The following is a 27937-nucleotide window of genomic DNA, read 5'->3' on the forward strand; positions in this document are numbered from 1 at the left end:
TGACTACTGGAGGTGTGAATAAGATAATCTTTGGAAGAGGAACCAGACTAAATGTTGAACCCTGTGAGTAACTGATTTACATCATTAACATTATTTATATGAAGCATCTTATAAAATAACTTCACTTGTAGTTTTAAGAAAATGAAAAATTGACAAAAAAACAGAAAACGTCAAATCCAAAGAATCAGCATCCAGAGAACAGGGAACATTTAGTAGAAAGAGGAACTCAACCTGGTTTTGTGTCTGAATCTAATGCTTCAGTTCTATAATAATAATATAAATAGGTTGTTATTTATGTAACTGGAATATAATCGTACCAGCAGAAGACTTAAACCTTAAAACCATGTTTTTATGCATGGAGTCTGGTTCAGTTTGTATCTGAGTTAATGTTACGATGCTTCATGTTGTGTGACTGGAGGTGCAAATCAATATAAGATGATCTTTGGAAGAGGAACCAGACTAAATGTTGAACCCTGTGAGTAACTGATTTATATCTAAAATAGAATCTGCATTAAAAAAAAAAATTTAAAACTTTTTTAGCGTTGATCTAGATGGAAAATCCGCAAAAAGTGACAAGAAAACGACAATTGATAAAAAAAAAAAAAAATAGAATAAAAAGTGACAACAAAAATCATAAAAGCTAATTTTAGCAGAATTCTGTGTCTGTAGAGTTTGTGTGTACCTAAAAATGTTTATTTTTTAATTTTTTTTATATTATTTATTGACTGAATATTTATAAAAGCAGAGTAGCAGATAAGAAAAGTGAAATAAAAAGATTCTGACGATGGAAATGATTCAAGTGACAACAAACTGCAAAAATACGACATAAATGATCAAAAAAGAGACAAGAAAGAGACAAAAAAATGCAGTGAATTGTAAATGGAGTTAATGTTACGATGCTTCATGTTGTGTGACTAGAACCGGAAATTATAAGATGATGTTTGGAAGAGGAACCAGACTAAATGTTGAACTCTGTGAGTAACTGATTCATTTTATTAGAATTTATCGTCTTCCTGAGTTTCTGCTGCGCTGCAGATGTTTAACTTTCTTAGTTTTTACCTCAAATGTTTGTCTAAAGTTAAAGAGATCGGCCTGGAAGTTATAAAAGTTATAAAAGGGGAAAATGTAGAATAAAGTGACAAAAGTCATAACAAAAACAACCATAAAAACAGTAATAAAAGAAGAAAAAACATGGATAGGACGTCAGAAAACTGATGAAAAAGTCAGAAAATTACGCAAAAAATGCATAAAGTTTGGTTGAGTTAATGTTACGATGCTTCATGTTGTGTGTATGGAGGAAATCAAAAGATAATCTTTGGAAGAGGAACCAGACTAAATGTTGAACCCTGTGAGTAACTGATTTACATCATTAACATTATTTATATGACGCATCTTATAAAAATAACTCTACTTGTGCTTTTAGAAAACTTAAAAGTGGAACAAAAGCAACTAAAATCATTTGGGAGAAAAAAGTGACAGAAAGTAAAATAAATGACAGGAAAAAGAACTAAAACGTCTGAAGAAAATGACGAAAACATCCAATCAAAACAATCAATATTTGGAAACTGTGTTTTTCTAATTGTAGTTTAGTTGAGTTCATATTTTTTGGGACAGTCTTCGTCGCCTTTCTGATATTTTTTCAGTTGATTTTCCTCCATTTTGTTGCTTTATTGGCGTTTTGTCGAATATTTTCAGATGCATTTCATTTACAAACAACAGAGCAAATAAATCAAAAGTGGAAATACTATTTGTTGAAGAATTGTCTTTAAAACGTGTCAAATTGAACCTTATGAGGGTTAAACATTATGACCATAAAGAAATTCCTAAAGGCCGATATTTAAAATAAGATTGGGGTCTTTATGTCTAAAATAACATTCTTTCTGCATGGAGTCTGGTGGAGTTAATGCTACGATGCTTCATGTTGTGTGAATACTGGAGCAGGAGGATTTAAAATAATCTTTGGAAGAGGAACCAGACTAAATGTTGAACCCTGTGAGTATTAAAATGTACAAACATTATTTATATTATATTTAATGAAAAGGGACAAAAACGTTGCATAATTACCTCAATTAAGATTCAACACTAAAACACTTTTTTTAGTATCTTTACAGGAAACTTTAGACATTTTAGAAGTTTTAAATGTTAAAACAATGTTTTTCTGAATGAAGTCTGGTTGAGTTAATGTTACGATGCTTCATGTTGTGTGAATGATGGAGGAGGATATAAGATGATCTTTGGAAGAGGAACCAGACTAAATGTTGAACCCTGTGAGTAACTAATACTAAAATATTAATATGAGGCACATTAAATCAGCACAACATAAGATTCAGTGTTACATTGTTGGGGAAAAACTTGAATCTGAAGTTTTAGTTTTTTATATTATCTATAAAAAGCATCTTTAAAAACTAACTTTACAGTTTTGTTTGACTGAATATTAATAGAAACACAATAAAAGATAAAAAAATAAAATAAAAAGATGCTGACAGTGATGGAAATAATTCAAGAGACAAAAAAAGCTGCACAAATATGATTAAAAAAATGATAAAAATGCTAAACGGAAGTGACATTAAAGTGACAAAATCCCGTCAAAAACATGAATAACTGGATGAATAATACAAGGACAAAAGTTTTTTTTTAAAGCAACAACACAACACAAATTACCCAAAAAGTGATAACAACGTGACAAAAAAAGTCAAAAAAGCAGAGAAACATTGAGAAAAAGTGTCAAAAAATGCAGTGATTTGTGAATGGAGTCTGGTGGAGTTGAGTTAATGTTACGACGCTTCATGTTGTGTGAATACTGGATATGATAAGATCATCTTTGGAGGAGGAATCAGACTTAACGTTGAGTCCTGTAAGTATCATAAACATAACTAGAACACTCTGCAGAAAGTGTAACAGTGTGCTTACTACTTAGTGCACATCCTAATAACAATAAAACTAAAAACAATAAGTGTTAAGTGTCTTATCCCTTCAGATATAGACCTTTAAAAATCAATTTAGACCGTTCTGTGTCTCAGAAACAGCTAAACCAACCAGACTTTATTTAATAAACATACTTTTAGCGAGTATAGAGCCAACAGTGAAGAGTCTCTTGATAGGTGTGTGTTTTTGTCAGAACTTGTTGCTATGGTTTTTTGGCTATTTCGTGAAAACCACGCGGCAAATCTCATTGAAAAGTCATAGCCCGCCATTCCAGATCATTACACACGTTTTGATGTATTTTCTTTGCGAGTGTTGGCAACGCTCCGGGACTAGTAGCCGGACAAAAAACAGGCATAATAATAATAATAAGTCTGACAAAACATAGTCATTGCGCCGATTGCTGCTTTTGCAACGTGTCAATTTAGTTTTTGTGATATTTCTCTTCCACAACATGTCTTCTTTCAGACTAATGGAAAGAAAACATTGATTTTACTACACTCTGTGTATTTGTGTCTATAGATTCCTCCAAAATTCACCAGAAGTTATCATTAGACAATGCTTCATTTACATATTATAAATATATATATATATATATATATATTATATTACATATGTGAACATTTCAGGAAAGCTGTAAATAAAGAAGTTTATCAAAGGTTTAAAATGTGCAGATTGCAGCTCACATTTAAAAACCATAGTTTTCTAAATGAGGTTTGGTTCAGTTCATCACTCAGCGGAGTCGATAAAAAGGCAAAAATAATGTCAAAAGTGACAAAAAATCAACCAAATTACATCAGTGATTTGTAAATGTAGTTTGGTTGAGTTAATGTTACGATGCTTCATGTTGTGTGAATTCAGGATATAAGATGATCTTTGGAAGAGGAACCAGACTAAATGTTGAACCCTGTGAGTATTAATAAATAATAATGTTGTTTGTCACTCAGCGGAGTCGATACAATTTAACAATAATGGGCAAAAGCAATGAAAAACTTAAAAGTGTCAAAAAAGCCAGAACATTTTTCAATAAAAGTGAAGGAAAATTGTGGAAAGTTCTGCAGAATTCTGAATCTGTAGATTTTGTGTAGCCCTAAAAATGACAAAAAACAAACAAAAAAAAACAAAAAGAAATCACACTTTTATATTTTAAGAATTTAAGAAGAAATTTGGTTAATTTCTTTACTTTTGTTTTTGAATATTCATAAAGTATTCAGAGTAGGAAATAAGAAAATTAAAGATGCTGGCAGTGAAGGAACAAATTCAACAAAAAAGTGTCATAAAACCCACAGAAAAGTGACAAAAAAGGGACAAGAAGGCAAAAAAAGTCAACAAAAATACATCAGTGATTTTTAAAACCATGTTTTTCTGAATGGAGTCTGGTTGAGTTAATGTTACGATGCTTCATGTTGTGTGAATGCTGGAAGTCAAACTAAGATGATCTTTGGAAGAGGAACCAGACTAAATGTTGAACCCTGTGAGTAGAATATTAATCATTATAATACGTATTTATATCAGAGCGACTTTAACTTGATAGAGTTTGACTGAATATTTCCAAAATAAAAGTAGCAGATAAAAAGTATTAAGAAGTTAACAGCTACTGATAGCGATGGAAATGATTCAAGCAACAAAAAACACAGAAAAGTTAAAAAAAAGCAGCAAAAAAGTGACAAAGTCCACTGTTAAAATTATGTTTTTCTCAATGGAGTTTGGTTGAGTGGAGTTAATGTTACGATGCTTCATGTTGTGTGAATGTGGGGGATAAGATAATATTTGGAAGAGGAACAAGACTATTCATTGAATCCTGTGAGTAACTGATATAAATCTAAAATGTTATTAATATGAGGCTCATTAAATCTGCACAAAATAAGATTCAGTGTTACATTGTTGGGGAAACACTTGAATCTGAAGTTTTAGTTTTTTATATAATTTTAAAAAAGCATCTTTAAAAACTAACTTCACAGCAGTTAGTTTTTAAAAAAGTGACAAAGTCTCTAATGTTAAAACCATGTTTTTCTGAATGGAGTCTGGTTGACTTAATGTTACGATGCTTCATGTTGTGTGAATGTTAGAGGAAATACTAAGATGATGTTTGGAAGAGGAACCAGACTAAATGTTGAACCCTGTGAGTAACTGATTTACATCATTAACTTTATTTACATGACTTTATTTACATTAGACAACTAACTCCAGTTATGCTTTTAGAGAACTCAAAAGTGGAAATGATTCAAGCAACAAAAAAAGAGACATAAAAGTGAAGAAAAGTGACATGAAAGAGACATAAAACTGATATAAAACTGACCAAAAGTGACAAAAAAGTGACAAAAATCAACAAAAACACATCAGTGGTTTGTAAACGTCGTCTGGTGGAGGTGAGTTAATGTTACGATGCTTCATGTTGTGTGAATACTGGAACTAAGATAATCTTTGGAAGAGGAACCAGACTAAATGTTGAACCCTGTGAGTAGAATATAAATCATTATAATTTATATTAGAGTGACTTTACAGAGATTGACTGAATATTTCCAAAAATTAAAGTAGAAGATAAAAAAGAGAAGTTAACAGCTGACAGTGATGGAAATGATTTAAACAACAGAAAACACATAAAAGTTGAAAAAAGCAACAAAAACGCAACAAAAAAGTGTCAAAGTCTAATGTTAAAACCATGTTTTTCTCAATGAAGTCTGGTTGAGTTAATGTTACGATGATTCATGTTGTGTGAATGTTGGGAATAAGATGATCTTTGGAAGAGGAACCAGACTAAATGTTGAATCATGTGAGTAACTGATATAAATCTAAAATATTATTAACATGAGGCTCATTAAATCGCCACAAACCAAGAACCCTTGGATCTAAAGATTTAGTTTTTCATATTATTTATAAAAAGCATCTTTAAAAACTAACTTAATAGCTTCATGTTTGAATATTAATAAAACCAGAGTAGAAGATAAGAAAAGAGAAATACAAAGATGCTGACAGCGATGGAAATGATTCAAGAGACAACAAAGCTGCAAATAAGAAAATGACAAAAATAAAAATGTGACTAAAAAGCGGAAAAAAGTGACAAAGTCTCTAACGTTAAAACCATGTTTTTCTGAATGTAGTTTGTCTCTGAGTTAATGTTACGATGCTTCACGTTGTGTGACTACTGGACATAAGATGATCTTTGGAAGAGGAACCAGACTAAATGTTGAACCCTGTGAGTAACTGATTTATTACCCAGAAACCCCAAAATATAACCTGTAGATTATTTAAAGGTTTTCACCGTTGATCCAGAAGAAGAATTTAGTGTTTTCTGTGTTTCTGCTTCAGGTGAAGATGCGTTAACGTTCAGCTTAAAATAAGTTGAAATGTTTCTTTAAAGTTAAAACGCTAAGCTTTAAAGCAAAAAAACACCTTAAAATGATGTTTTTCTGAATGGAGTCTGGTTGAGTTAATGTAACGATGCTTCATGTTGTGTGACTACTGGAGGAGGATTTAAGATGATCTTTGGAAGAGGAACCAGACTAAATGTTGAACCCTGTGAGTAAATCATAAATAATATACATATGGAAACGTATTTTAATGGAAAACAAACAAACCAGACAGGAAGATAAAAGACAAAGAAAGAAAGTGTGATGTCTAAAGTTAAAGAGCTCAGTTTGAAAGATAGAAACGTTGAAAAAGTGACAAAAAACTCCGAAAAGCAACAAAAAGTTCGACAAAAGTTACAAAAACGTTCAAAAAACGACATTTTTCTTTATGAAGTTAATGTTACGATGCTTCATGTTGTGTGAATGCTGGAGGAGGATATAAGATGATGTTTGGAGGAGGAACCAGACTAAATGTTGAACCCTGTGAGTAACTAACTTACTTTTTTAGTTCGGGCAACAAAAATGTGACCAAACTTTTGTTCAAAAATGAACTCAACTTTTTTTTATGTCTAATTTAATCATTCAGTTAAATGTTAAATAGGTCTTTTTCTGAATGGAGTTTGGTTGAGTTAATGTTACGATGCTTCATGTGTGAATGTTGGAAATAAGATAATCTTTAAAAAAAAAGAAATTATGAAGCATCTTTAAGAATTAACTCCACTTGTGCTGGTTAGAGAAGACAAATGTGGAACTGATTCAAGTGACCAAAAAGTGACAAAAAGTGACCTAAAACAGACCAAAAGTGACAAAACAATCAAAGAAGAGATGAAAAGGCAACAAAAAGTCAACAGAAATACATCCGTGATTCATAGATGTAGTTTGGTTGAGTTAATGTCACGATGCTTCATGTTGTGTGACTTATGGAAATAATAAGATGATCTTTGGAAGAGGAACCAGACTAAATGTTGAACCCTGTGAGTAACTGATTTACATCATTAACTTATTTACATGAAACATCTTAAGATTTAACTCCACTTGTGATATTTAGAGAACACAAAAGTGGAAATGATTCAAGCAACAAAAAAGTGACATAAAACCGACCAAAAAGTGATATATAGTTATGTAAAACTGACCAAAAAGTGGCAAAAAGTGACATAAAACCAACAGAAAAGTGGCAATAAAAGTGAAATAAAAGTGACATAAAACCAACCAAAAACTGACCAAAAAGTGGCAAAAACTTATATAAAACCAATCAAAAAGTGACATGAAACCAAACAAAAAGTGACAAAAAAGTGACATAAATTGACCAAAAAGTGACAAAAAAAGAGACAAAACAATAAAAAACTGATGAAAAGGCGACAATAATTCGAAACAAATACATCAGTGATTTATTAATGTAGTCTGGTTGAGTTAATGTTACGATGCTTCATGTTGTGTGTATGATGGTGGATTTAAAATCCTCTTTGGAAGGGGAACCAGACTGAACGTCGAACTCTGTGAGTAACTGATTTACATCTACAATATAATCTGCAATTTTTAAAAATATTTAAAAGTTTTTAGCGTTGATCTAGATGGAAAATCTGCAAAAAGTGACAAGAAAACGACAATTGATAAAAAACGACAAAAAAATAGAATAAAAAGTGTGTGGACCTAAAAAATTATTTTTAATATTTTTTAATTATTTATTGACTGAATATTTATAAAACAGAGTACAGATAAGAAAAGTGAAATAAAAAGATTCTGTCGATAGAAATGATTAAAGTAACAACAAACTGCGAAAATACGACAAAAATGACCAAAAAAGAGACAAAGAAATGCAGTGATTTGTAAATGGAGTTAATGTTACGATGCTTCATGTTGTGTGAATACTGGAAGTGGATATAAGATAATGTTTGGAAGAGGAACCAGACTAAATGTTGAACCCTGTGAGTAACTGATTTACATCATTAACATTATTTATATGAAGCATCTTATAAAATAACTTTACATGTGCTTTTAGAAAAACTCAAAAGCGGAACAAAAGAAACTAAAATCATTTGGCAAAATAAAGTGACAGAAAAACATAAAAATTGACAGAAAGTCAAATAAATGACAGAATAAAGAACTAAAACGTCTGAAGAAAATGACGAAAACATCCAATCAAAACAATCAATATCTGGAAACTGTGTTTTTCTAATTGTAGTTTAGTTGAGTTCATATTTTTGGGACAGTCTTCGTCGCCTTTCTGATATATTTTTCAGTTGATTTTCCTCCATTTTGTTGCTTTATTGGCGTTTTGTCAAATATTTTCAGATGCATTTCATTCACAAACAACAGAGCAAATAAATCAAAAGTGGAAAAACTATTTCCTTATGAGGGTTAAACATTATGACCATAAAGAAATTCCTAAAGGCCGATATTTAAAATAAGATTGGGGTCTTTATGTCTAAAATAGCATTCTTTCTGAATGAAGTCTGGTTGAGTTAATGTTACGATGCTTCATGTTGTGTGAATGCTGGAGCAGGATATAAGATGATCTTTGGAAAAGGAACCAGACTATTCATTGAACCCTGTGAGTAACTGATACTAAAATATTAAAATGTACATGAGGCTCATTAAATCAGCACAAAATAAGATTCAGTGTTACATTGTTGGGGAAACACTTGAATCTGAAGTTTTAGTTTTTTATATAATTTAAAAAAAGCATCTTTAAAAACTAACTTCACAGCTTTTTGTTTGACTGAATATTAATAAAAGCAGAGTAGAAGATAAGAAAAGAGAAAAAAAAGATGCTGACAGTGATGGAAAGGATTCAAGCTACAAAAAACTGCAAAAAAGACAATGAAAATTATGAAAACGTGGCTAAAAAGCGGAAGAAAGTGACAAAGTCTTTATTTAAAACCATGTTTTTCTGAATGGAGTCTGGCTGAGATAATGTTACGATGCTTCATGTTGTGTGAATGTTGGAGGATATAATAAGATAATCTTTGGAAGAGGAACCAGACTAAATGTTGAACCCTGTGAGTAACTGATTTACATCATTAACTTTATTTATATGAAGCATCTTTAAGATTTACCTCCACTTGTGCTAGTTAGAGAAGACAAAAGTGGAAATTCAAGCAACACAAAAGTGACATAAATTGACCAAAAAGTGACAAAAAAAAAGACAAAACAATAAAAAACGGTTGAAAAGGCGACAAAAAATCAAAACAAAGACATCAGTGATTTATAAATGTAGTCTGGTTGAGTTAATGTTACGATGCTTCATGTTGTGTGAATGTCGGGAATACTAAGATGATGTTTGGAAGAGGAACCAGACTAAATGTTGAACCCTGTGAGTAACTAACTGTCTTTCTTTAACACAAAAGTGACCAAAATGTTGAATCCAAACCAAATCAACATCTAGGGACCAGGGAAACATTTTTGTTCAAAAATTAACTCAACTTTTGTTTTATGTCTAATTTAATCATTCAGTTAAATGTTAAAATTATGTTTTTATGAATGGAGTCTGGTTGAGGTGAGTTAATGTTACGATGCTTTGTGTTGTGTGAATGCTAATCTAAATAAGATAATCTTTGGAAGAGGAACCAGACTAAATGTTGAACCCTGTGAGTAACTGATTTACATCATTAACATTATTTATATGAAGCTTCTTCAAGAATTAACTCCACTTGTGATATTTAGAGAACACAAAAGATTCAAGCAACAAAAAAAGACATAAAGTGACATTAAACTGACTAAAAAATGACATAAAATCAACAAAAAGGTGACCAAAAAATGACCAAAAAGTGACATAAAACCGACAAAAAAGTTACAAAAAAGTGACAACAAATCAACAGAAATACATTAATGATTTATAAATGTAGTCTGGTGGAGTTAATGTTACGATGCTTCATGTTGTGTGAATACTGGAGCAGCAGCTAAGATGATCTTTGGAAGAGGAACCAGACTAAATGTTGAACCCTGTGAGTATTGATAAATAATTATCTTGATTGTCACTCAGCGGCAAAAAATAATGTGCAAAAGCAATAAAAACGTGGAAAGAAGTGTAAAAAAAAAGTCAGAAGAATGTTAGATAAATGTTACGAAAAATGGTGGAAAATTCTGCAGAATTCTGAATCTGCAAATTTCATGTAGCCCTAAAAAAAACAAAAAAACAATCTGTATCTACTACACAATTTTATATTTTAAGATTTGGAAATGAAATTTGGTTCATTTCTTAACTTTTGTTTTTGAATATTTATGAAGTATTCGGAGTAGGAGATAACAAAAGAGAAATTAAAGATGCCGACAGTGAAGGAACTGATTATATGTATTTACTTGTATACTTTTTTTATTGATTATAAATGAATGACGCGTCTTTAAATGCTAACTTCACAGCAAAACACCGACTACAGTAATCAACACTAAACCACTTTAATAAGACGTATATGTTAAGATAAGATTCATTTATCCCCAAAACAACATAAATACATGCAGATATGTTCCATTTGTATGTTGATCATAGTTCACTGTTATATCGCAGCAAACGTTGAAAAAAATAAAAATTAAAAGACAAAAATGACACAAGCATAAAAAATGTCAAATGTCAAAAGCGGCAAAGGTCAGAAAGATATGTGCAAACTATAAAAGTGATGTTACAACATTTCATTTCAGACATTTATCTACTATTGTAATCATATATTAACACTAACTAAAGACTTTGGTAAACTCATTTCTTGTTGAAATTGGACGGCAAAAAGGAAAATCGACAAAATGGCAAAGTTGTAAAGATACTGAGTAATAAAAAATGCAGAGTCAATGTTTATGTTGATCACAGATCTGTGTTTAATTCTGATTAAGTTTATGTTAGTGTCAGGTTTCCCTGTTTCTGACTGAGTGAGTTTGTGTAACAGTGTTTTGTGTTGTGTGAATACTGGAACTTACAAACTGATCTTTGGTTCGGGGATCAGGCTGAACGTTGAAGCCAGTAAGTCAAGTTACACTTGTTTTATTTGGAAAAAGAAATCACTTTTTAACATCTCCAAATGTTTTCTCACATACACAAAAACTGAAGAGCAGCATATCTCCACATGTAAATGGGTGAATTAAGAGTTTATTCCAAACAGACCAGAGTGGTGATTGGTGGAACAGTGGAAAGATGAACCAAGACGGCTTTTGGTAGTTTTATTTAGTCTCTGTCCATTTTGAATGAAGCGTGTTTTACGATGATAAAAGTAGTGATTATTTACATGGAGTCTGGTGGAGATATGCTGCTATATACACGCTAAAAGTAGTGATTATTTACATGGAGTCTGGTGGAGATATGCTGCTCTATACACGCTAAAAGTAGTGATTATTTACATGGAGTCTGGTGGAGATATGCTGCTCTATACACACTAAAAGTAGTAATTATTTACATGGAGTCTGGTGGAGATATGCTGCTCTATACACGCTAAAAGTAGTGATTATTTACATGGAGTCTGGTGGAGATATGTTGCTCTATACACGCTAAAAGTAGTGATTTTTTACATGGAGTCATGTGGAGATATGCTGCTCTATACACGCTAAAAGTAGTGGTTATTTACATGGAGTCTGGTGGAGATATGCTGCTCTATACACGCTAAAAGTAGTGATTATTTACATGGAGTCTGGTGGAGATATGCTGCTCTATACATGCTAAAAGTAGTGATTATTTACATGGAGTCTGGTGGAGATATGCTGCTCTATACACGCTAAAAGTAGTGATTATTTACATGGAGTCTGGTGGAGATATGCTGCTCTATACACGCTAAAAGTAGTGATTATTTACATGGAGTCTGGTGGAGATATGCTGCTCTATACACGCTAAAAGTAGTGATTATTTACATGGAGTCTGGTGGAGATATGCTGCTCTATACACGCTAAAAGTAGTGATTATTTACATGGAGTCTGGTGGGTTTGGTGATGGTGATTTCTGTTTCATGTTAAACTAAAAGGATCTTACTCTTTAACTAAAAGGTCTATCTCTGTAGGGATCCATCCCATAATGTTGTCACACACTTAGAATAATAATCTGAGTCTGTCTGCAGCAACAACACAACTTTCAGTGGACGCTTACTGATTAATACTGGACCGATGTCAGAGATGGTTGTTCCCATCCATCACTTACACACAAAACATAAGATAAAAGGGTCCAGGTCGTGAAATAACACGTTACCCTTTAAGTTGTTGCAGACGTGGCAATAAAAAAAAAAATACACCAACATGTCACTTATAAAAATTATTAAGTCCAAATCCTACCAAGCCAAATACTGATGTACTGTTTCTGTTTTTAACTTTTTTATTTTGCCATCTATAAAGAGTGATGTTCCTGAAGGAATAAGTCCTGTAGTTATTGTCCCGATCACATCTGCTGTGTGACTCTTTCTGGGAACAACAAAATCAGTTTTGGCGAAGGAACTAAACTAACTGTAGAGAAGAGTGAGTATGGAGATTATCATTTGAATGCTTTCTGTTTCTGTCAAATCTACAGTTTCCATAATATAACTTTACATGATTTAGTTCAGTTTATTTGCAAAAACTATGAAGTATAAAGAAAAGTAATTACAATGCAGGAGAGGAAAGACACCTCTCCTATATGTATATTTATATATATATATATATATATACATACATACTGTACATGTGTATATATATGTATACATGTGAAGTTATTGTTGAGTAATAATCTCCGAGTTATTGTTGAGAGCAGTAACTCTGTGTGACTCAGACTGGAGCCAGAAAACTAGTTTTCGGTGAAGGGACCCGGTTATCTGTGGACTCCAGTGAGTATAATGTGATATTTTTAAAGTATCTCTACAGTTCATCTATTAAAAAATATCGTCTTTATCTCAATATCCAACAGCTGAGATAACCTATATGTTCAGGAAATGCATCAGTCTCTACTAGCACACAATTAAAAATGGATGTTTTTGTCATAATTCATGTTAATAATCACTATGGAAACAACATAAGAGTCACATCCAGAATAATGTTCTGAGTCAGGAAGACGTGTTTATCTCAGGAAATAAGGAAAGACGCTGATTTCAGGTAGAAAACATGGAACTTGGACCATATTTCTTCTTGTAAAAATTAGAAGCGGGTCAATTTGACCTGAACACCATATGAGGGTTAATACTTTTTAACATTTCAACAACATCTTTCATTAGAGCCTGAAACTAATTTAACGTAATCCAGTCCGTAGTTATTTTTTGAATAATCACTGATCTGTGATGTATGATTTGAGTTCTGTGAGTGGCTGATAGTTATTGTTCAGATCCATCTGTCGGTGTGACTGCGTCTGGAAACTGGAAGATCATTTTTGGAAAAGGGATGAAACTAACTGTAGAGAACCGTGAGTCTCCACAACACACATCTGTCAAATTAAACGTTATTCTAGTGCGCTATGCTGGCGTTTGTCCCGAGTTAAAGCCATTTTTTCCTGATTTATGGAAATAATTATATTGTTTTTTGGACCATTTAGAAAACCATCCCAGCGTTAATGTCGCCAGTAGGTTTGTAATTCAACAACTCAAAAGAAGAACAAATAATTACACTTTCATCCCAATTTCGTGTCTAAAAGTTGAATGATTTGCAGATGATGCAGTTCAATTTGTTGCAGCTTCACAACTGTGAAAATTAGGTTTTTGATGGAAGATTTAACCTGTTTGTGTTGTTACATAATGTACATCATCAGGGATGGCATGGAGATGGTTTGGGTTTATCAGTTATAGTTATTGATTGATCACAGTTATTGATTATTGTTCTGTACGGTCAGTGAAATGAGTCGAGTCACGTTTTAGCCTTATTCCTGCACTTGCTTTGAATATTAGCATTGGCTGATTTCCATAAAATATCCTGAAGGAAACCGTGTTATGAAATCTGCTGGATGTAGTGACACAGCAGCGTCTTGGTAGCCGTTGTCTCGTGGGTTTGCGTGGCTGTGTGTGTCGCAGTGGGACTGACTCTTTTGGGAAACTCGTCTTCGGTTCAGGCACAAAACTCACCGTTGACTCAAGTGAGTAAATATTATTTTTTAACACTAAATATCTAATTTTTAGTGCTTTTATTGCTGAAACATAAACTTAAAATTTCACACATACACGCAGGCAGACAAACCATGTTATCAGAAAACAAAGATGACAAGGCTTCTTCTACAATGTCTGTATGGATATAATATGTTCAATATTCACTTGACAACTTTGCCTTCTTATCACCTTGATAAATTGTTCTTTTGGTAAAACAATTGTGTAACTCTGTTTACACTTATTTGATTTATAAATACTGTCACCACACGCTGACATTTCAGCCACATTGATAAGTAATGCCAGGGTAAATTCTGCTCAGCTGACGTAATGATCGGAGTAAAAGGATCAGGTGACTGTCGACCCCCCATCAGTTAAAAAATGCTCATATCGGCTCAGAGGTAATACTTCGTAGAAGAAATTGACAAAAATGTCATAGAAAAGGACACAAACTTAGAAAAGGAGTAAAAAAATTCATAGAAAGTGACATAACGTCATAGAAAAGGACAAAAACTTCATAGAAAAGGACAAAAACTTTGTAGAAAGTGACAAAAACGTCATAGAAAAAGGACAAAAACTTCATAGAAAGTGACAAAAACGTTATAGAAAAAGGACAAAAACTTCGTAGAAAGTGACAAAAACGTCATAGAAAAAGGACAAAAACTTCATAGAAAAGGACAAAAACTTTGTAGAAAGCGATAAAAACTTTGTAGAAAAGTTGCAAAAACCGACAGAAAGTGCCTTCGTCATACTATGATGAATCTCTCTTTTAGTACAACAAATTCGTAACCCTTTGTACCTTTGATTTGATTTATATGGTAGTTATTGATTTGTGTCGCTTGGTTTAAGTAGAAGCAGTTGTTGTTAAAGTCCTCTCCACTGTGAGAGACTGGATCAGGAACGTTTAAGCTGCTTTTTGGAGAAGGAACCAGACTGACGGTAGAAACCTGTAAGTGTCAATAACTCGCATAATTAAAACTAAATTAAGACAAATGCGTTAGTTCTGAGCACCAAGACCGGATTTCCTCTAATTAGGAAAGAGATTTTATTTGCAAATTACAGAACCGATGTGCAAAATATGTTCAATGGTTTTACATTTTAATCAGACATTTGCATTGGTTTGTATTAAGTTGTGTAATTAGAGTTAATTGTAATTAGAGTTAATTAGAGTTAATTAGAGCTAATTGAAGCAGAAGCCGTTCTTGTTAAAGTCAGATTAGCTGTGTGACACAATCAGGAAACTTGAAGCTGGTTTTTGGAGAAGGAACCAGACTAACTGTAGAAACCGGTGAGTAGGAATAATCCATTACTATTAATTTTAACTTCATATTATTTTGTATTTTCAGTCATACAGCATATGTTTATTTTATATAATTCAATTTATTTTATTAGAGTGCAAACACACTTCACAAAAATGATTTAAATTCAGTTACCGGTACTCGGTAAAAACTGGTTTTCCATTTTAGTTTCCATTGAATTTGATCCTCGGTGGATTTAAAGCTCTTTATTGGGTAATGTAAACTACTTTCATGCAGTCCGAAGACTCTCTAAATGCTTTTTGTTGAACATTTAACCCCATCTACACCCAATGAACGCCAATTATGTCTAAAATACAAATTTAATCCGAGTGTGTGCAGATGAGGGGGCGCTGTAGTTATTGCTCTGAGCAGAAACCCTGTGTGACTGGCTCTGGGGGGGCGGCCTGGAAAATATTGTTTGGGAAAGGAGTAAAACTATCTGTCGAGGCCAGTGAGTATCATAACACTTCAATATTTAATTATTAGTCTATATTAGCTCTTTGTTATCGCATATGGTGAAAGTCAGATTGTTGGAAGAGCCTATTAAATATATCTCAGTATATATATTACAGTATAAATATTAGTGTTATTCATAGTGAAAGGTAAAGATATTTTCTTGACAGACTGCATAATAATATTTACCTTCAACACAAAGTTCATTAAACATGTTGGGATCAGAAAAAGGAATTTTACATTTCTCAAAATTGCAAAACATTTTTCCTTTTCATTTCATTTTATTTAGTTAGAACAAATTTAAAATGTATGTCTATGTACACACATACATACAGTACATATACGTCTTAAGTCAGACACATGCAATACATTTACACTGTTATATCCTATTTACTGTTACTGTACTATAGTATAATAACCGTATATATATACGGTTATTATACTATCTAACAGAAAATATTGTTATTAAATGTGAACATACTAACAACCAGGGTTTTACCTTTTATAATGCACTCTAAGAATGAAATCCTTAAAATAACAGAAACGCTTCTGGCCACCCATCACCTGGACTTTTTACGCATAATTAAAAGATGAAAATAATGTGCAGCTTCAGTTATAAAAACAGAACGTTGGAAAAAAAAACTTGAAAAAAACGTCAAAAAATCATCACAATTTCTTTTATGAAATGAAAAAAACTTCATAAATGTCAGAACTTCCTCACCAGAGGACTTTTCTTACACATGCATTTATATATTTGAGTACCTTTATGTTTCAACGTTTTATCCCTATTCCAGTTGAGTTAATTCCCTGAAGATCTTGAGTTAATATGAATATGAATAACATGTTGGATGTAGGTGTAGGTTTCTGTGCTGAGAGTAGTCGGAGTGTGACTGGCTCTGGAGTTAATAAACTCATCTTTGGCTCGGGTACTACTCTGAAAGTACACTCCAGTAAGTACTTTAATACACAGCATTTCTTTTTAATTAGGCATTAAGCGCCTGTGTGTATTCATGGGACCTTTTATGCAGACTTATGTGGACGCATAAATACAAATTCCCAATAGCTAAACTATAGTTAAATTGTTTCTGGACATAGGTGAAAACATACAGAATATAACTCAGGGTGCATGAGGATGATGGGGGGGGGTGAGAGGATAAATGATAATGGCCACTCTTCTAATTCATGGAAAGATGCACATCTGCTAATTAACATCTACATCAACAACACAAATCTGTAAAATCCTCTAAATATTCAATTTGAGTTGGCACATATATGTGTATGTATATATTTATAATGTAATATTTCCCCTTTTGGAAATGACAATGACAAATTAACATTTACAGCAAAGAAATGTATATACAAAATATACAAACGTGTAAAATAATATATAAAAAATAACATTTAAAGCAAAATATGATTTGCCTTAGTTTCTGTCACCAGACGAGTGGCAGTGTGAATAACCAGGGGATCAATAAGCTTTATTTCAGCAGTGGGACCAGACTCACTGTTGACTCTGGTAAGATTCATATTTTCATGATTTAATATTCAGAAATGTTTTGATTGACAGTTTTAATTGTTAGTTTTTTTTTTAGATAAGATGTGTAGCAAACTGCAGGGCTGCTAAATATCCTTCATTTATTCTAAATGCATTCTACTCTTTATTCACAAAACACACCTACATTTTAGCCTATATATGTAGATATAGATTCATATTTAACTACGTATGTGGCCTAGTATACAATGAAACACGACATTAGGCAAGTGGAAAAACTGGTTTAGTCTATTATTTGTATTATTATTTATTAGGTTCCTATGTATAAAGTATTAATTTTTAGGTTCCTAGGGATGAGGTATTAAGTATTAGGTTCCTATGTATGAAGTATTATTTATTAGGCTCCTAGGTATGGAGTATTAAGTAGTAGGTTCCTAGGTATTAGGTTCCTAGGTATGGAGTATTGAGTATTAAGGATTACTCAGGTATTAAGAGGGTGATTGTTATTGCACATTGGCCTATTGCACAAGTTAATAACATACTTTTAAAGTGATCTAGAAATGACTCTGGAGACTACAGGGTCCAGGTCTGGGTTTCTGTGTTAGGATTTCTCAGAGTGTGACAAACTCTGCAGCATCCAAACTCATCTTTGGGTCTGGCATCATGCTCACAGTCGTCTCCAGTAAGTAATACGAGATATATTATAAAATATGTACCTCGAGTTGTACTGACATCCAGTTCTTTTATTCTAATTTCTCAGACGCAGGATTGATGAAGTATGACGATTAGACACAAAAACCACAATGCAGCCACATGTCTGACATTAGTTCAGCTGGATGTCATTTTTCTACAAATATCTGCAGGAATTAAGAATCAAATGATGTTATTTAGTGTAATGGTTTCCCCTCACATCATAATTTGCAAATAGAAATGTCTATTTTGCTGTAATTAGTGTATCTTGGCAATGAAAGAGTCCACGTAGTTGTTGTTGAGGTCAGGTGGTCTGTGTGACTGCCGGAGGAGACCGGAGGCTCGTTTTGGGAAAAGGGACCAGACTAAGAGTAGAAAGCAGTGAGTATTACATACAGTATACATAGCATTACATTCCTTACAATATTACATATCTGATTCATTTTAAGCAATACTTTAAAAAGGTCTTCAATTCATGTGATTATGGAGCAGTAGACGCCACATGAAGGAAAATATGAATTCAACATTAACTTAAAAGCCATTAATATGTGTAACAGAACCCTGCAATCATACAGTTATATAAAGTCTGTCAGTAAAAATACAAACTAAGTGTCACGCAAATGTACAAAAAAGTGTAAAAAACGTTTTAATTACACGGGAAAAAGTCCATTAAAGCGATCCAAACTGCAAAAAACTCTTCTGGTGAAAACTCTGCTCTTCTCAGAGCTGGTGGGGGTTTTAAGTAGCGGGACTCTTACTGTGTGAATGGCTTCGGCAACAAGATCTTCTTCGGTTCTGGGACAAAACTCACCGTTGAGTTAAGTACGTTCCTTTATTCTCTTCATTTAACTCAACTTGAGGACGGTACACTCCCTTCCACGCCTGGAATCGGGACATTTCTGGCCTTTTGTGTTCTTTTATAAACCCTAACCCTACTTTGATGTTTTTAGTCATATGTGTACATGCGACTACATATATGATGTACATATGACTATAGCAGTTGTTATTTTCAAAAATACAAAAAAACTTACAAAGACATAAATAAAAGTCCATCCACTTACAAACTAAAGAAAACCCTACTCAAATAAAAGTGTCTTGGTGACCAGTGGCATATCAACTCCAATTAGATCTGCAATATGACTTGGCAAGGTATCCTTTAAGGGATGTTATGCATATTAATAAGAGTATATGTGATCCTTTCAAAGGGAATCCATGAATCCGACTTCCGACTTTTGTAAGAAACATCTTTAGGAAGTTTCTCAAATTTGCTTTAATGGTTGTAACTTCCCAACATGATTGTTCCAAACTTAATATGGAAATCCTATCAAGCTAAAGGAGTATTTTCCCGTCTTTTAAAGTCTTGATGAGGAACTCGTTGCTGTGGTTGATCTCAGGGTTTACGCGCCGGGCGTTCTCGTTGTGTGACTAACTTTGGAAACTCCAAACTCGTCTTTGGTTCTGGGATCAAACTCAAAGTTGAATCAAGTAAGATATTTTATTAGTTTGCGAGAAATGATGGTTGATGTAACTCACCACACTCAGCTGTGTGTAATTTTTGTTGTTTTATTTCTACAAAACAACATTGTTGTTGATGCATGTCTTGAATATTTGAGTTAGTGGTACTCATGTGTAATCTCAATTACTTTTAGCCAGTGAAGTTAATTATCCATAAACATTGGAGACTATATGAATTCTTTAAAAGCCACGAGGAGCTGAGTAGGGAAGCTAAACCCCCGACACGCTTGCTGTTACGATCCAATGACTTTGGTTTTGTAGATTTATTTTGAAAGCTGCGTACCCAACAATCTCCAAAAGAGTTGTAGGCCTACGTGCTAAAGAGTAAAAAGGCGTACGAATTAGGGCTACACGATATGAGTGGAATACATCATAATGTTGGATATCTTGATAACAATATAGCGATAAAGTGATTTATTAGTGTTCTCAGTGTTCTGCTCTAACACAACCAACTGCTGGTTGAGCTTAAAACGAATGAAAGGGAATGATTTCTCTTTTATTGGACAGATTGAATGTTAAACATGCAGTTTTATGCAGATATTTAGTTTCAACTAACACAAAAATCTCTGAGTGTCTTCTGCGATGTGTTACTTGAGCCAGTTGATATTGCGATGGTGATAAAGATATTCTGTGCATATACTCTGCATATACTGTGCAGTCTGAGAACCAATAGTGTCCAAAGGTCGTCATTAACCCTCGGCTCAAATCTGACCCTTTAAAAAAATGTCTATATATGAAATATGACTTACTTTTTAACCAAATTATCATAAAAATGGATTCCTTCCAACGCTCTTTGGAAATACAACTGATCACCTTCGTTCCTCTGACTATTAGTAAAAATAATTCATAATTTCTATATTTTAACTGTAATAGTAGGTATAATTCTATATAAAGTAGCGTTATTGACCATGTATTCCAGAAGTAGTGTAAAACTAGTAAGGTGGTGGTAGTGAAAACTAAAATAAGTTTGAAAAAGGGACGAAAATGTCAAATCGTTGTCCGTTTTTCAACCCGGGAGACAACACAGGGTTTAAAAACAGCAAAAATAAGACTGTCCCCGTCAACCCTTAGGTTTTTTTAAATGAATGAATTGATACTATAAATAAAATTAAAAGTGAAATTGTAGTGATTTCTTTGATAAATATTGAAAGTGACAAAAAGAGATTGAACAATAAAAGCCTGGCTCTTAATGTGGAGACGCCGCCGTTGGTCTCGGGGTTTACGACGTCGGGTTTCTCACTGTGTGACTGGAAACTCCAACGCTAAGCTCGTCTTTGGGTCTGGAACCAACGTTGTAGTGGGGTCAGGTACGATGCTTTCTTCCTTTGTAACAACTAATCGTTGATTTAATATGACTCAGCTTTTTATACCTGGTTCTATGGTTTAGGAAATGTTCGCGAGCAGATTCATAATAAACATCAGCCCGCGTAGTTGTGCTCCAAACTAAAAAGATAGAAACTTGTTTTTCAAAGTGCAATCATACGCGACACTAAAAGCAGAATTTGGTAGATTTGGCAAATGAAATAAAGGGACGAAAACTTAAGGAAAACTTAAAAACACTGATAAAAAGCATCAATAACAGTGTTGATTTTCTGGAAGACAACACAAGTTTTAACTGAAGGAAGTAACACAACTTTCCTCAGATCAAATGATTGTTTTTGTAGGTTTTCTCTTTAAGATTCCTGAGTGCTATTCATTTATTATCTACTAGCTTTTCCAGTGTTTTAGACAGAAATGTAATAATAATCTTTTCATAAGTTCCAAAGAAACTCACTAAAAAGCCCATTATCTAATGCTGACCAGACATTTTTCAGGCAAATGTCTGTTTTTTACTGTTCTTTACTGTCTCTGCTCTAATAATAAGGGTCAAACATAATGTGAAATTGCATTTTTATTAAAAAAATCACATTTTCTTGAGGAAAAACTCCCAAAACACCCGTCAAATAAGTTCACCGGAGTCGTCCACGAAGCTAGAGATAACACTGCCATGGACAAAAGCAATCTAGCATCTCCTGATTGAAAAAGACTAAATGTTATTACAATAACACAAATGAGAGAGTGCACCTTTCATATCTGAGTATTGATAACTCGTAGCTAGAAAATCCAAAAAGCCAAAGCTGGAGCTCGGGTTATTGTCTCGTAGCTGAGAACTGTGTGACTGACTCTGGACTCAGAAAGCTCCTCTTTGGAAGAGGAACCAAATTAGTTATCGAACCCAGTGAGTCAAAAACCTTTATTTATCTATAATATAATCTATATATTTAACTATATCTTTAGCAAAGGTTGTTCCAAACAGTTTTCCCTTCACATTGACATACCACAATCAACAAAATCCCCTTAATCTTGCGGATTTTCTCTAAAACTTTCAAATGTAAGTGTTTTATAACTGCGATATTAAAAAGAAGCCTATCATCATATCTTATTAGGGTGTAAAGAAGCCTATCATCATATCTTATTAGGGTATAAAGAAGCCTATCATCATATCTTATTAGGGTGTAAAGAAGCCTATCATCATATCTTATTAGGGTGTAAAGAAGCCTATCATCATATCTTATTAGGGTATAAAGAAGCCTATCATCATATCTTATTGGGGTAAAAAGAAGCCTATCATCATATCTTATTAGGGTATAAAGAAGCCTATCATCATATCTTATTGGGGTAAAAAGAAGCCTATCATCGTATCTTATTGGGGTAAATAGAAGCCTATCATCGGCATATGACTTCTCCAGTTTTCATTAGACGTTACTGAAGCAAAACCACAAATTTACCAAAATTAAATACATAAAAAGTGTGTAGTTGTGAAGTATAAGAGTTTGTAAAGGAGGTTCGGAGTTATTGATTAGCCTTCCTGAGCTGTGTGACTGCGAGCGGTTTCCAAAAACTCCAGTTTGGATCAGGAATAAAACTCCTCGTCCACGGCTGTGAGTAAAATCAGTTTTTATTTATTTCTTCCTTTAAATCTTATGAGAACAAGAAGTTTCATCGTTGGAGGAACCGTTTATGAAGCTTTCAGTTTGTTGTCTTGTAGAAGAATCCGAAAAAATACATGATTTAAAACATGTTCATCAGTCCTTTTTATATGTAAATATTAACAAATACACATGTTCATCATGTTCACATTTTCAAATTTGAACATGAATCTACAAAAAGATCACATTTCACTTCCAAAACATAACCAACAAATCTACAATTCCTCCAACAGAACTGATTCAACACGTATTCAATTCACTATCATGTAAAGACGTGAGGAAAAAATCCTGTAAATTGTATTTAGTTTTCATTGAAATTGTAAATTTAGCTGCTCATTATTCAACAGGAATTTTATGCATAAAAAAGGAACCAATCTTAGCCCTAAGTCATATAAAAACAACATTTAAGGCTTGTGTTGGTCTGATGAGGGTCCAAAGAAAGAGTTTTAATACTAAATGCAAATTATTTCATTAACTTTTCACCCTAATGTAGCTGAAGCTCTTAAAGACGGTTGTAATAATCCAAATGAAGGATGTTGTTCCTCGGGGTATTTGCGCTGCAGCGTGACTCTGTGTGAACTACGCAGCCGACAAACTGGTTTTTGGATCTGGCACCAAGCTGACAGTTCACACCAGTAAGTCTCTTCATACACTACATTTATACGGATATCTGACCCGAATCACTGCAGTACAACAAGTACAAGTTATAAAATACACTGTAGCAAATTTAACGTCAAATTGACAGTAACTTACCGTAACGATTGTCCAGCAAGTTCCTGTGAATTTATTTTACAGTAAAGGTACTAAAGGTACTTAATTCACAGTATTTTATGTATTCATCGTAAAATACAAACAATTAAACAGAACACAAGATACAAAAGTAAAAATACATTAGTTTATATATATATAAATAGTCCAGTATATATATCATAAGATATATAACGTTGAATTAAAAGCTCAATAAAAGTGTTGATTTTAATTTTGACGGGAAGACAACACGAGGGTTTTATCATATATCATTATATTACAATTCTCAGTGTTGTTTTTAATATATTTTGGGGGGTGGCGACCCTGCGATTTCTGCATATGACAACAGATTATAACTCGTAGTTATTTGTAAAAATACAAAAGAAACAGTGCAGCGAAGGTTTCTGTAACGGGGTTAGTTCCTGTGTGAATAACAACAACTTCAAAATCTTCTTTGGATCTGGAACCAGAGTGGTGGTCCTGCCACGTAAGTGTCTTCGTTATTCAAAAGTTAGAAAAGATTACATGAAGCGTAACGCAGCACGGATCTGTTCTGGGTTAAAAACCTAATTCAAGGACGTTCTGTTGTTGCAGAATCACCTAGCTGGTATTAATATCTATGATGAATATCTTACAAGCGTCAACACGACTTGATTCAGTGCTGTGAGTTCAATACTTTCTCATGTTAGTTAATTCAAACACTTCAACAACAGGTTAAATGAATGAAAACGCTCAGTTTTTGCTGCCAGATAAGTCGTTGTGTGAACAACAACATCCGGACTACATTTGGATCTGGAATTGAAGTTGTTATTCAGACGAGTAAGTGTAAGACTGTATTTTAGTTGTAACTGAACTCATATTTACATATACATATACACATATATATTTGGGGGGTGGCAGTAGCTCAGTCCATAGGGAATGTGGACTGGTAGCGCAAGAGACAAATTTTGCGCTGGAACAAAAATAGTTGTTAAAAATGTTATGCAAATATAATTGACGGAAACTAAATAAAACTACCAAAAGCCGTCTGGGTTCATCTGTCCACTGTTCCACCAATCACCACTCTGGTCTGGTTGGAATAAACTCTTAATTCACCCATTTACATGTGGAGATATGCTGCTCTATACACGCTAAAATTAGTGATTATTTACATGGAGTCTGGTGGAGATATGCTGCTCTATACACGCTAAAAGTAGTGATTATTTACATGGAGTCTGGTGGAGATATGCTGCTTTATACACGCTAAAAGTAGTGATTATTTACATGGAGTCTGGTGGAGATATGCTGCTTTATACACGCTAAAAGTAGTGATTATTTACATGGAGTCTGGTGGCGATATGCTGCTCTATGCACGCTAAAAGTAGTGATTATTTACATGGAGTCTGGTGGAGATATGCTGCTCTATACACGCTAAAAGTAGTGATTATTTACATGGAGTCTGGTGGAGATATGCTGCATCAAACACGCTAAAAGTAGTGATTATTTACATGGAGTCTGGTGGAGATATGCTGCTCTAGACACACTAAAAGTAGTGATTATTTACATGGAGTCTGGTGGAGATATGCTGCTCTAGACACACTAAAACTAGTGATTATTTACATGGAGTCTGGTGGGTTTGGTGATGGTGATTTCTGTTTCATGTTAAACTAAAAGGATCTTACTCTTTAACTAAAAGGTCTATCTCTGTAGGGATCCATCCCATAATGTTGTCACACACTTAATAATAATAAGAAGAAGAAGAAGAATTAAGAATAATAATCTGAGTGTGCCAGTGGTGGAGAGTTCGCAGCCTTTTTAGAGTGTGTTTCAATCACAGTGTGTCTGTGAGTGACGATTGCTCTTGTTTCTTCATCTGTTCCATCATGATCACACACATCGAACAACGCGAGGCAAAAATCCTCGTTAGTGATTTTTGAGCATTATCTTTTGTGTTTATGAGTTATCCTTTTGTGTTTTTCAGCTGAGGATCTCCAGCCGTCCTACTACAAACTACTGGTAGATAAAAATACAAACGACACGGCATGTCTGGCCACTTCGTTCACCAGAAGCCACAAAGCAGAGGTGGACTATCCGGATCTCTTCAACAACAAGACACCGGCGGTCCGGCCATCAGACGACTCGCTCTACAACCAGCTGGCCTTCTTATCTGATGCGTATCAAGAGCAGCAATGTGGCAATGGTAAGTGGAAACTGTCTGGTTAAATCATTTTTATCATAAAAGTACAGAATCAGGCTTGCCACTGGTTATGGAAAATAGATTAGATAAAACTCTACTCATCCCACAGTGGGAAATTCCCTCGTTACAGCAGCAGTTTTACAGTAAAAAACAAAAAAATACACGTTAACACACAGACAATGGGCAAAAGGTACTGAATGAATGTAAAGTACATTAAATAAAAGGTACTGAATGAATGTAAAGTACATTAAATAAAAGGTACTGAATGAATGTAAAGTACATTAAATAAAAGGTACTGAATGAATGTAAAGTACATTAAATAAAAGGTACTGAATGAATGTAAAGTACATTAAATAAAAGGTACTGAATGAATGTAAAGTACATTAAATAAAAGGTACTGAATGAATGTAAAGTACATTAAATAAAAGGTACTGAATGAATGTAAAGTACATTAAATAAAAGGTACTGAATGAATGTAAAGTACATTAAATAAAAGGTGTTGTAAAGTAAAGGGCGGTTGCCATAGTACAAAAAAAAAGTAGTAAAGTAGTAAATAAGGGTAGTAAAGTAGTAAATAACCCAAATAGAAAAGAGTAAATCAAAATCTTTATTGTAAATTACTTCCCCCCCCCCCCAATCACTGTCATAACTAATAAACACCTGTTTGTCTGATATCTTCCAGCCGAGAATGAATCTCCATCTGACACCTGTAAGGACGAACTGAGACCAGGTTGGTACTAATCTCACTGAACAGCTTTAAGACTCCTGATGATGATGATGATGATGATGATGATGAGATGATGATGATGATGATGATGATATGTGTCTGCAGATCCGAGGATGAACTTCGTGGCTCTGATGGTCCTTGGCCTCAGGTTGCTCTTCCTGAAGACCGTGGTCTTCAACGTCCTGCTGACGGTGCGGCTGTGGATCAGTCAGTGTGAGTACACAACTACACACTCTCTACCCAGTTATTACATCATATGTATATAATTATACTGTATATCCTATAACAACACAATTATAACTCCCCAAAATAACATGATTGATTCCAACGCTCTTTGCCAAGTACAAATCTCTACTTTCATTAATTTTGGGTCTTATTCTATTTTATAGCATTGTAAAACAAAGTGAAGTGTTGTTGAAATAGTAGTAGTATTATATGTATTTATATATAAAGTAGTATTGGTATTAATATAAATAGTATTGAGTAAAAGTTGACATATTCCAGTCTGTGATTATCATCAACATCCATTCCTTTAATTTTAGTCTCAATAATTCCTAATTTCTGCTTTTCTAACTCAAACATTAGGTATAAGTTCCTATAAATGAGGTTTATTGACCATAAATTCCAAAAATAACTAAAACTAAAGTTAAAAGTTAGTGTTACGTGGTGTTACTACAAAGTTATAGCTGGAAAAAGACTTGTGTCTTTAGAAAGGTTATGGTCCCGACCTGGGACCTGGGACCAGGGACCTGGGACCTGGGACCTGGGACCTGGGACCTGAAACCTGGGACCTGCGACCTGCTATGGGGGTGTCAAAGTAACCCTTTATCTCCATCTGGGTCTCTGGGGGTGTCACCTTCATTAAAAAGCCTTTTCCTGTTTTATTTTGTAGGACGCCTGCAGACCTTGGGCGGAGGAAGATGATGGAGGAAGATGATGGAGGAAGATGATGGAGGAAGATGATGGAGGAAGATGATGGAGGAAGATGATGGAGGAAGATGATGAAGGAAGATGATGGAGGAAGATGATGGAGGAAGATGATGGAGGAAGATGATGGAGGAAGATGATGGAGGAAGATGATGGAGGAAGATGATGGAGGAAGATGGTGGAGGAAGATGATGGAGGAAGATGATGGAGGAAGATGATGAAGGAAGATGATGGAGGAAGATGATGGAGGAAGATGATGGAGGAAGATGATGGAGGAAGATGATGGAGGAAGATGATGGAGGAAGATGATGGAGGAAGATGATGGAGGAAGATGATGGAGGAAGATGATGGAGGAAGATGATGGAGGAAGATGATGGAGGAAGATGATGGAGGAAGATGGTGGAAGATGATGGAGGAAGATGATGGAGGAAGATGATGAAGGAAGATGATGGAGGAAGATGATGGAGGAAGATGATGGAGGAAGATGATGGAGGAAGATGATGGAGGAGAGATGGAGGAAGATGGTGGAGGAAGATGATGGAGGAAGATGATGGAGGAGGATGATGGGGTCACATGACCACTTCCTGATCACATGAACGAATCGTCGCCCGGCTTCATCTCTCCGTCTCTTTCATGTATAATAACAGCAGCTGTTGATTATTTTTTTA

The 27937-nt window shown here is 33.9% G+C and overlaps 1 protein-coding gene and 1 long non-coding RNA gene across 2 annotated transcripts; both read left to right on the top strand.

The window, feature by feature from the left end:
* On the top strand, positions 1–27494 carry LOC116677708 (M1-specific T cell receptor alpha chain; the record flags this gene model as incomplete). Its single annotated transcript, XM_032508012.1, is given in 5 exon segments — positions 1–63; positions 25400–25618; positions 26298–26345; positions 26448–26555; positions 27235–27494. Coding segments are annotated over 5 exon segments (440 nt in total), but the record flags the coding sequence as incomplete, so codon positions are not given.
* Positions 1340–7363, top strand: LOC116677709 (uncharacterized). The gene is made up of 4 exons (XR_004329044.1): positions 1340–1413; positions 3102–3105; positions 4638–4641; positions 7348–7363. It is a non-coding gene; the product is annotated as an uncharacterized LOC116677709 (long non-coding RNA).
* Positions 27495–27937: the final 443 nt, after the last annotated feature.

This window comes from Etheostoma spectabile, unplaced genomic scaffold (genome assembly GCF_008692095.1).
Source record: "Etheostoma spectabile isolate EspeVRDwgs_2016 unplaced genomic scaffold, UIUC_Espe_1.0 scaffold00005622, whole genome shotgun sequence".
Lineage (NCBI taxonomy): Eukaryota > Metazoa > Chordata > Actinopteri > Perciformes > Percidae > Etheostoma > Etheostoma spectabile.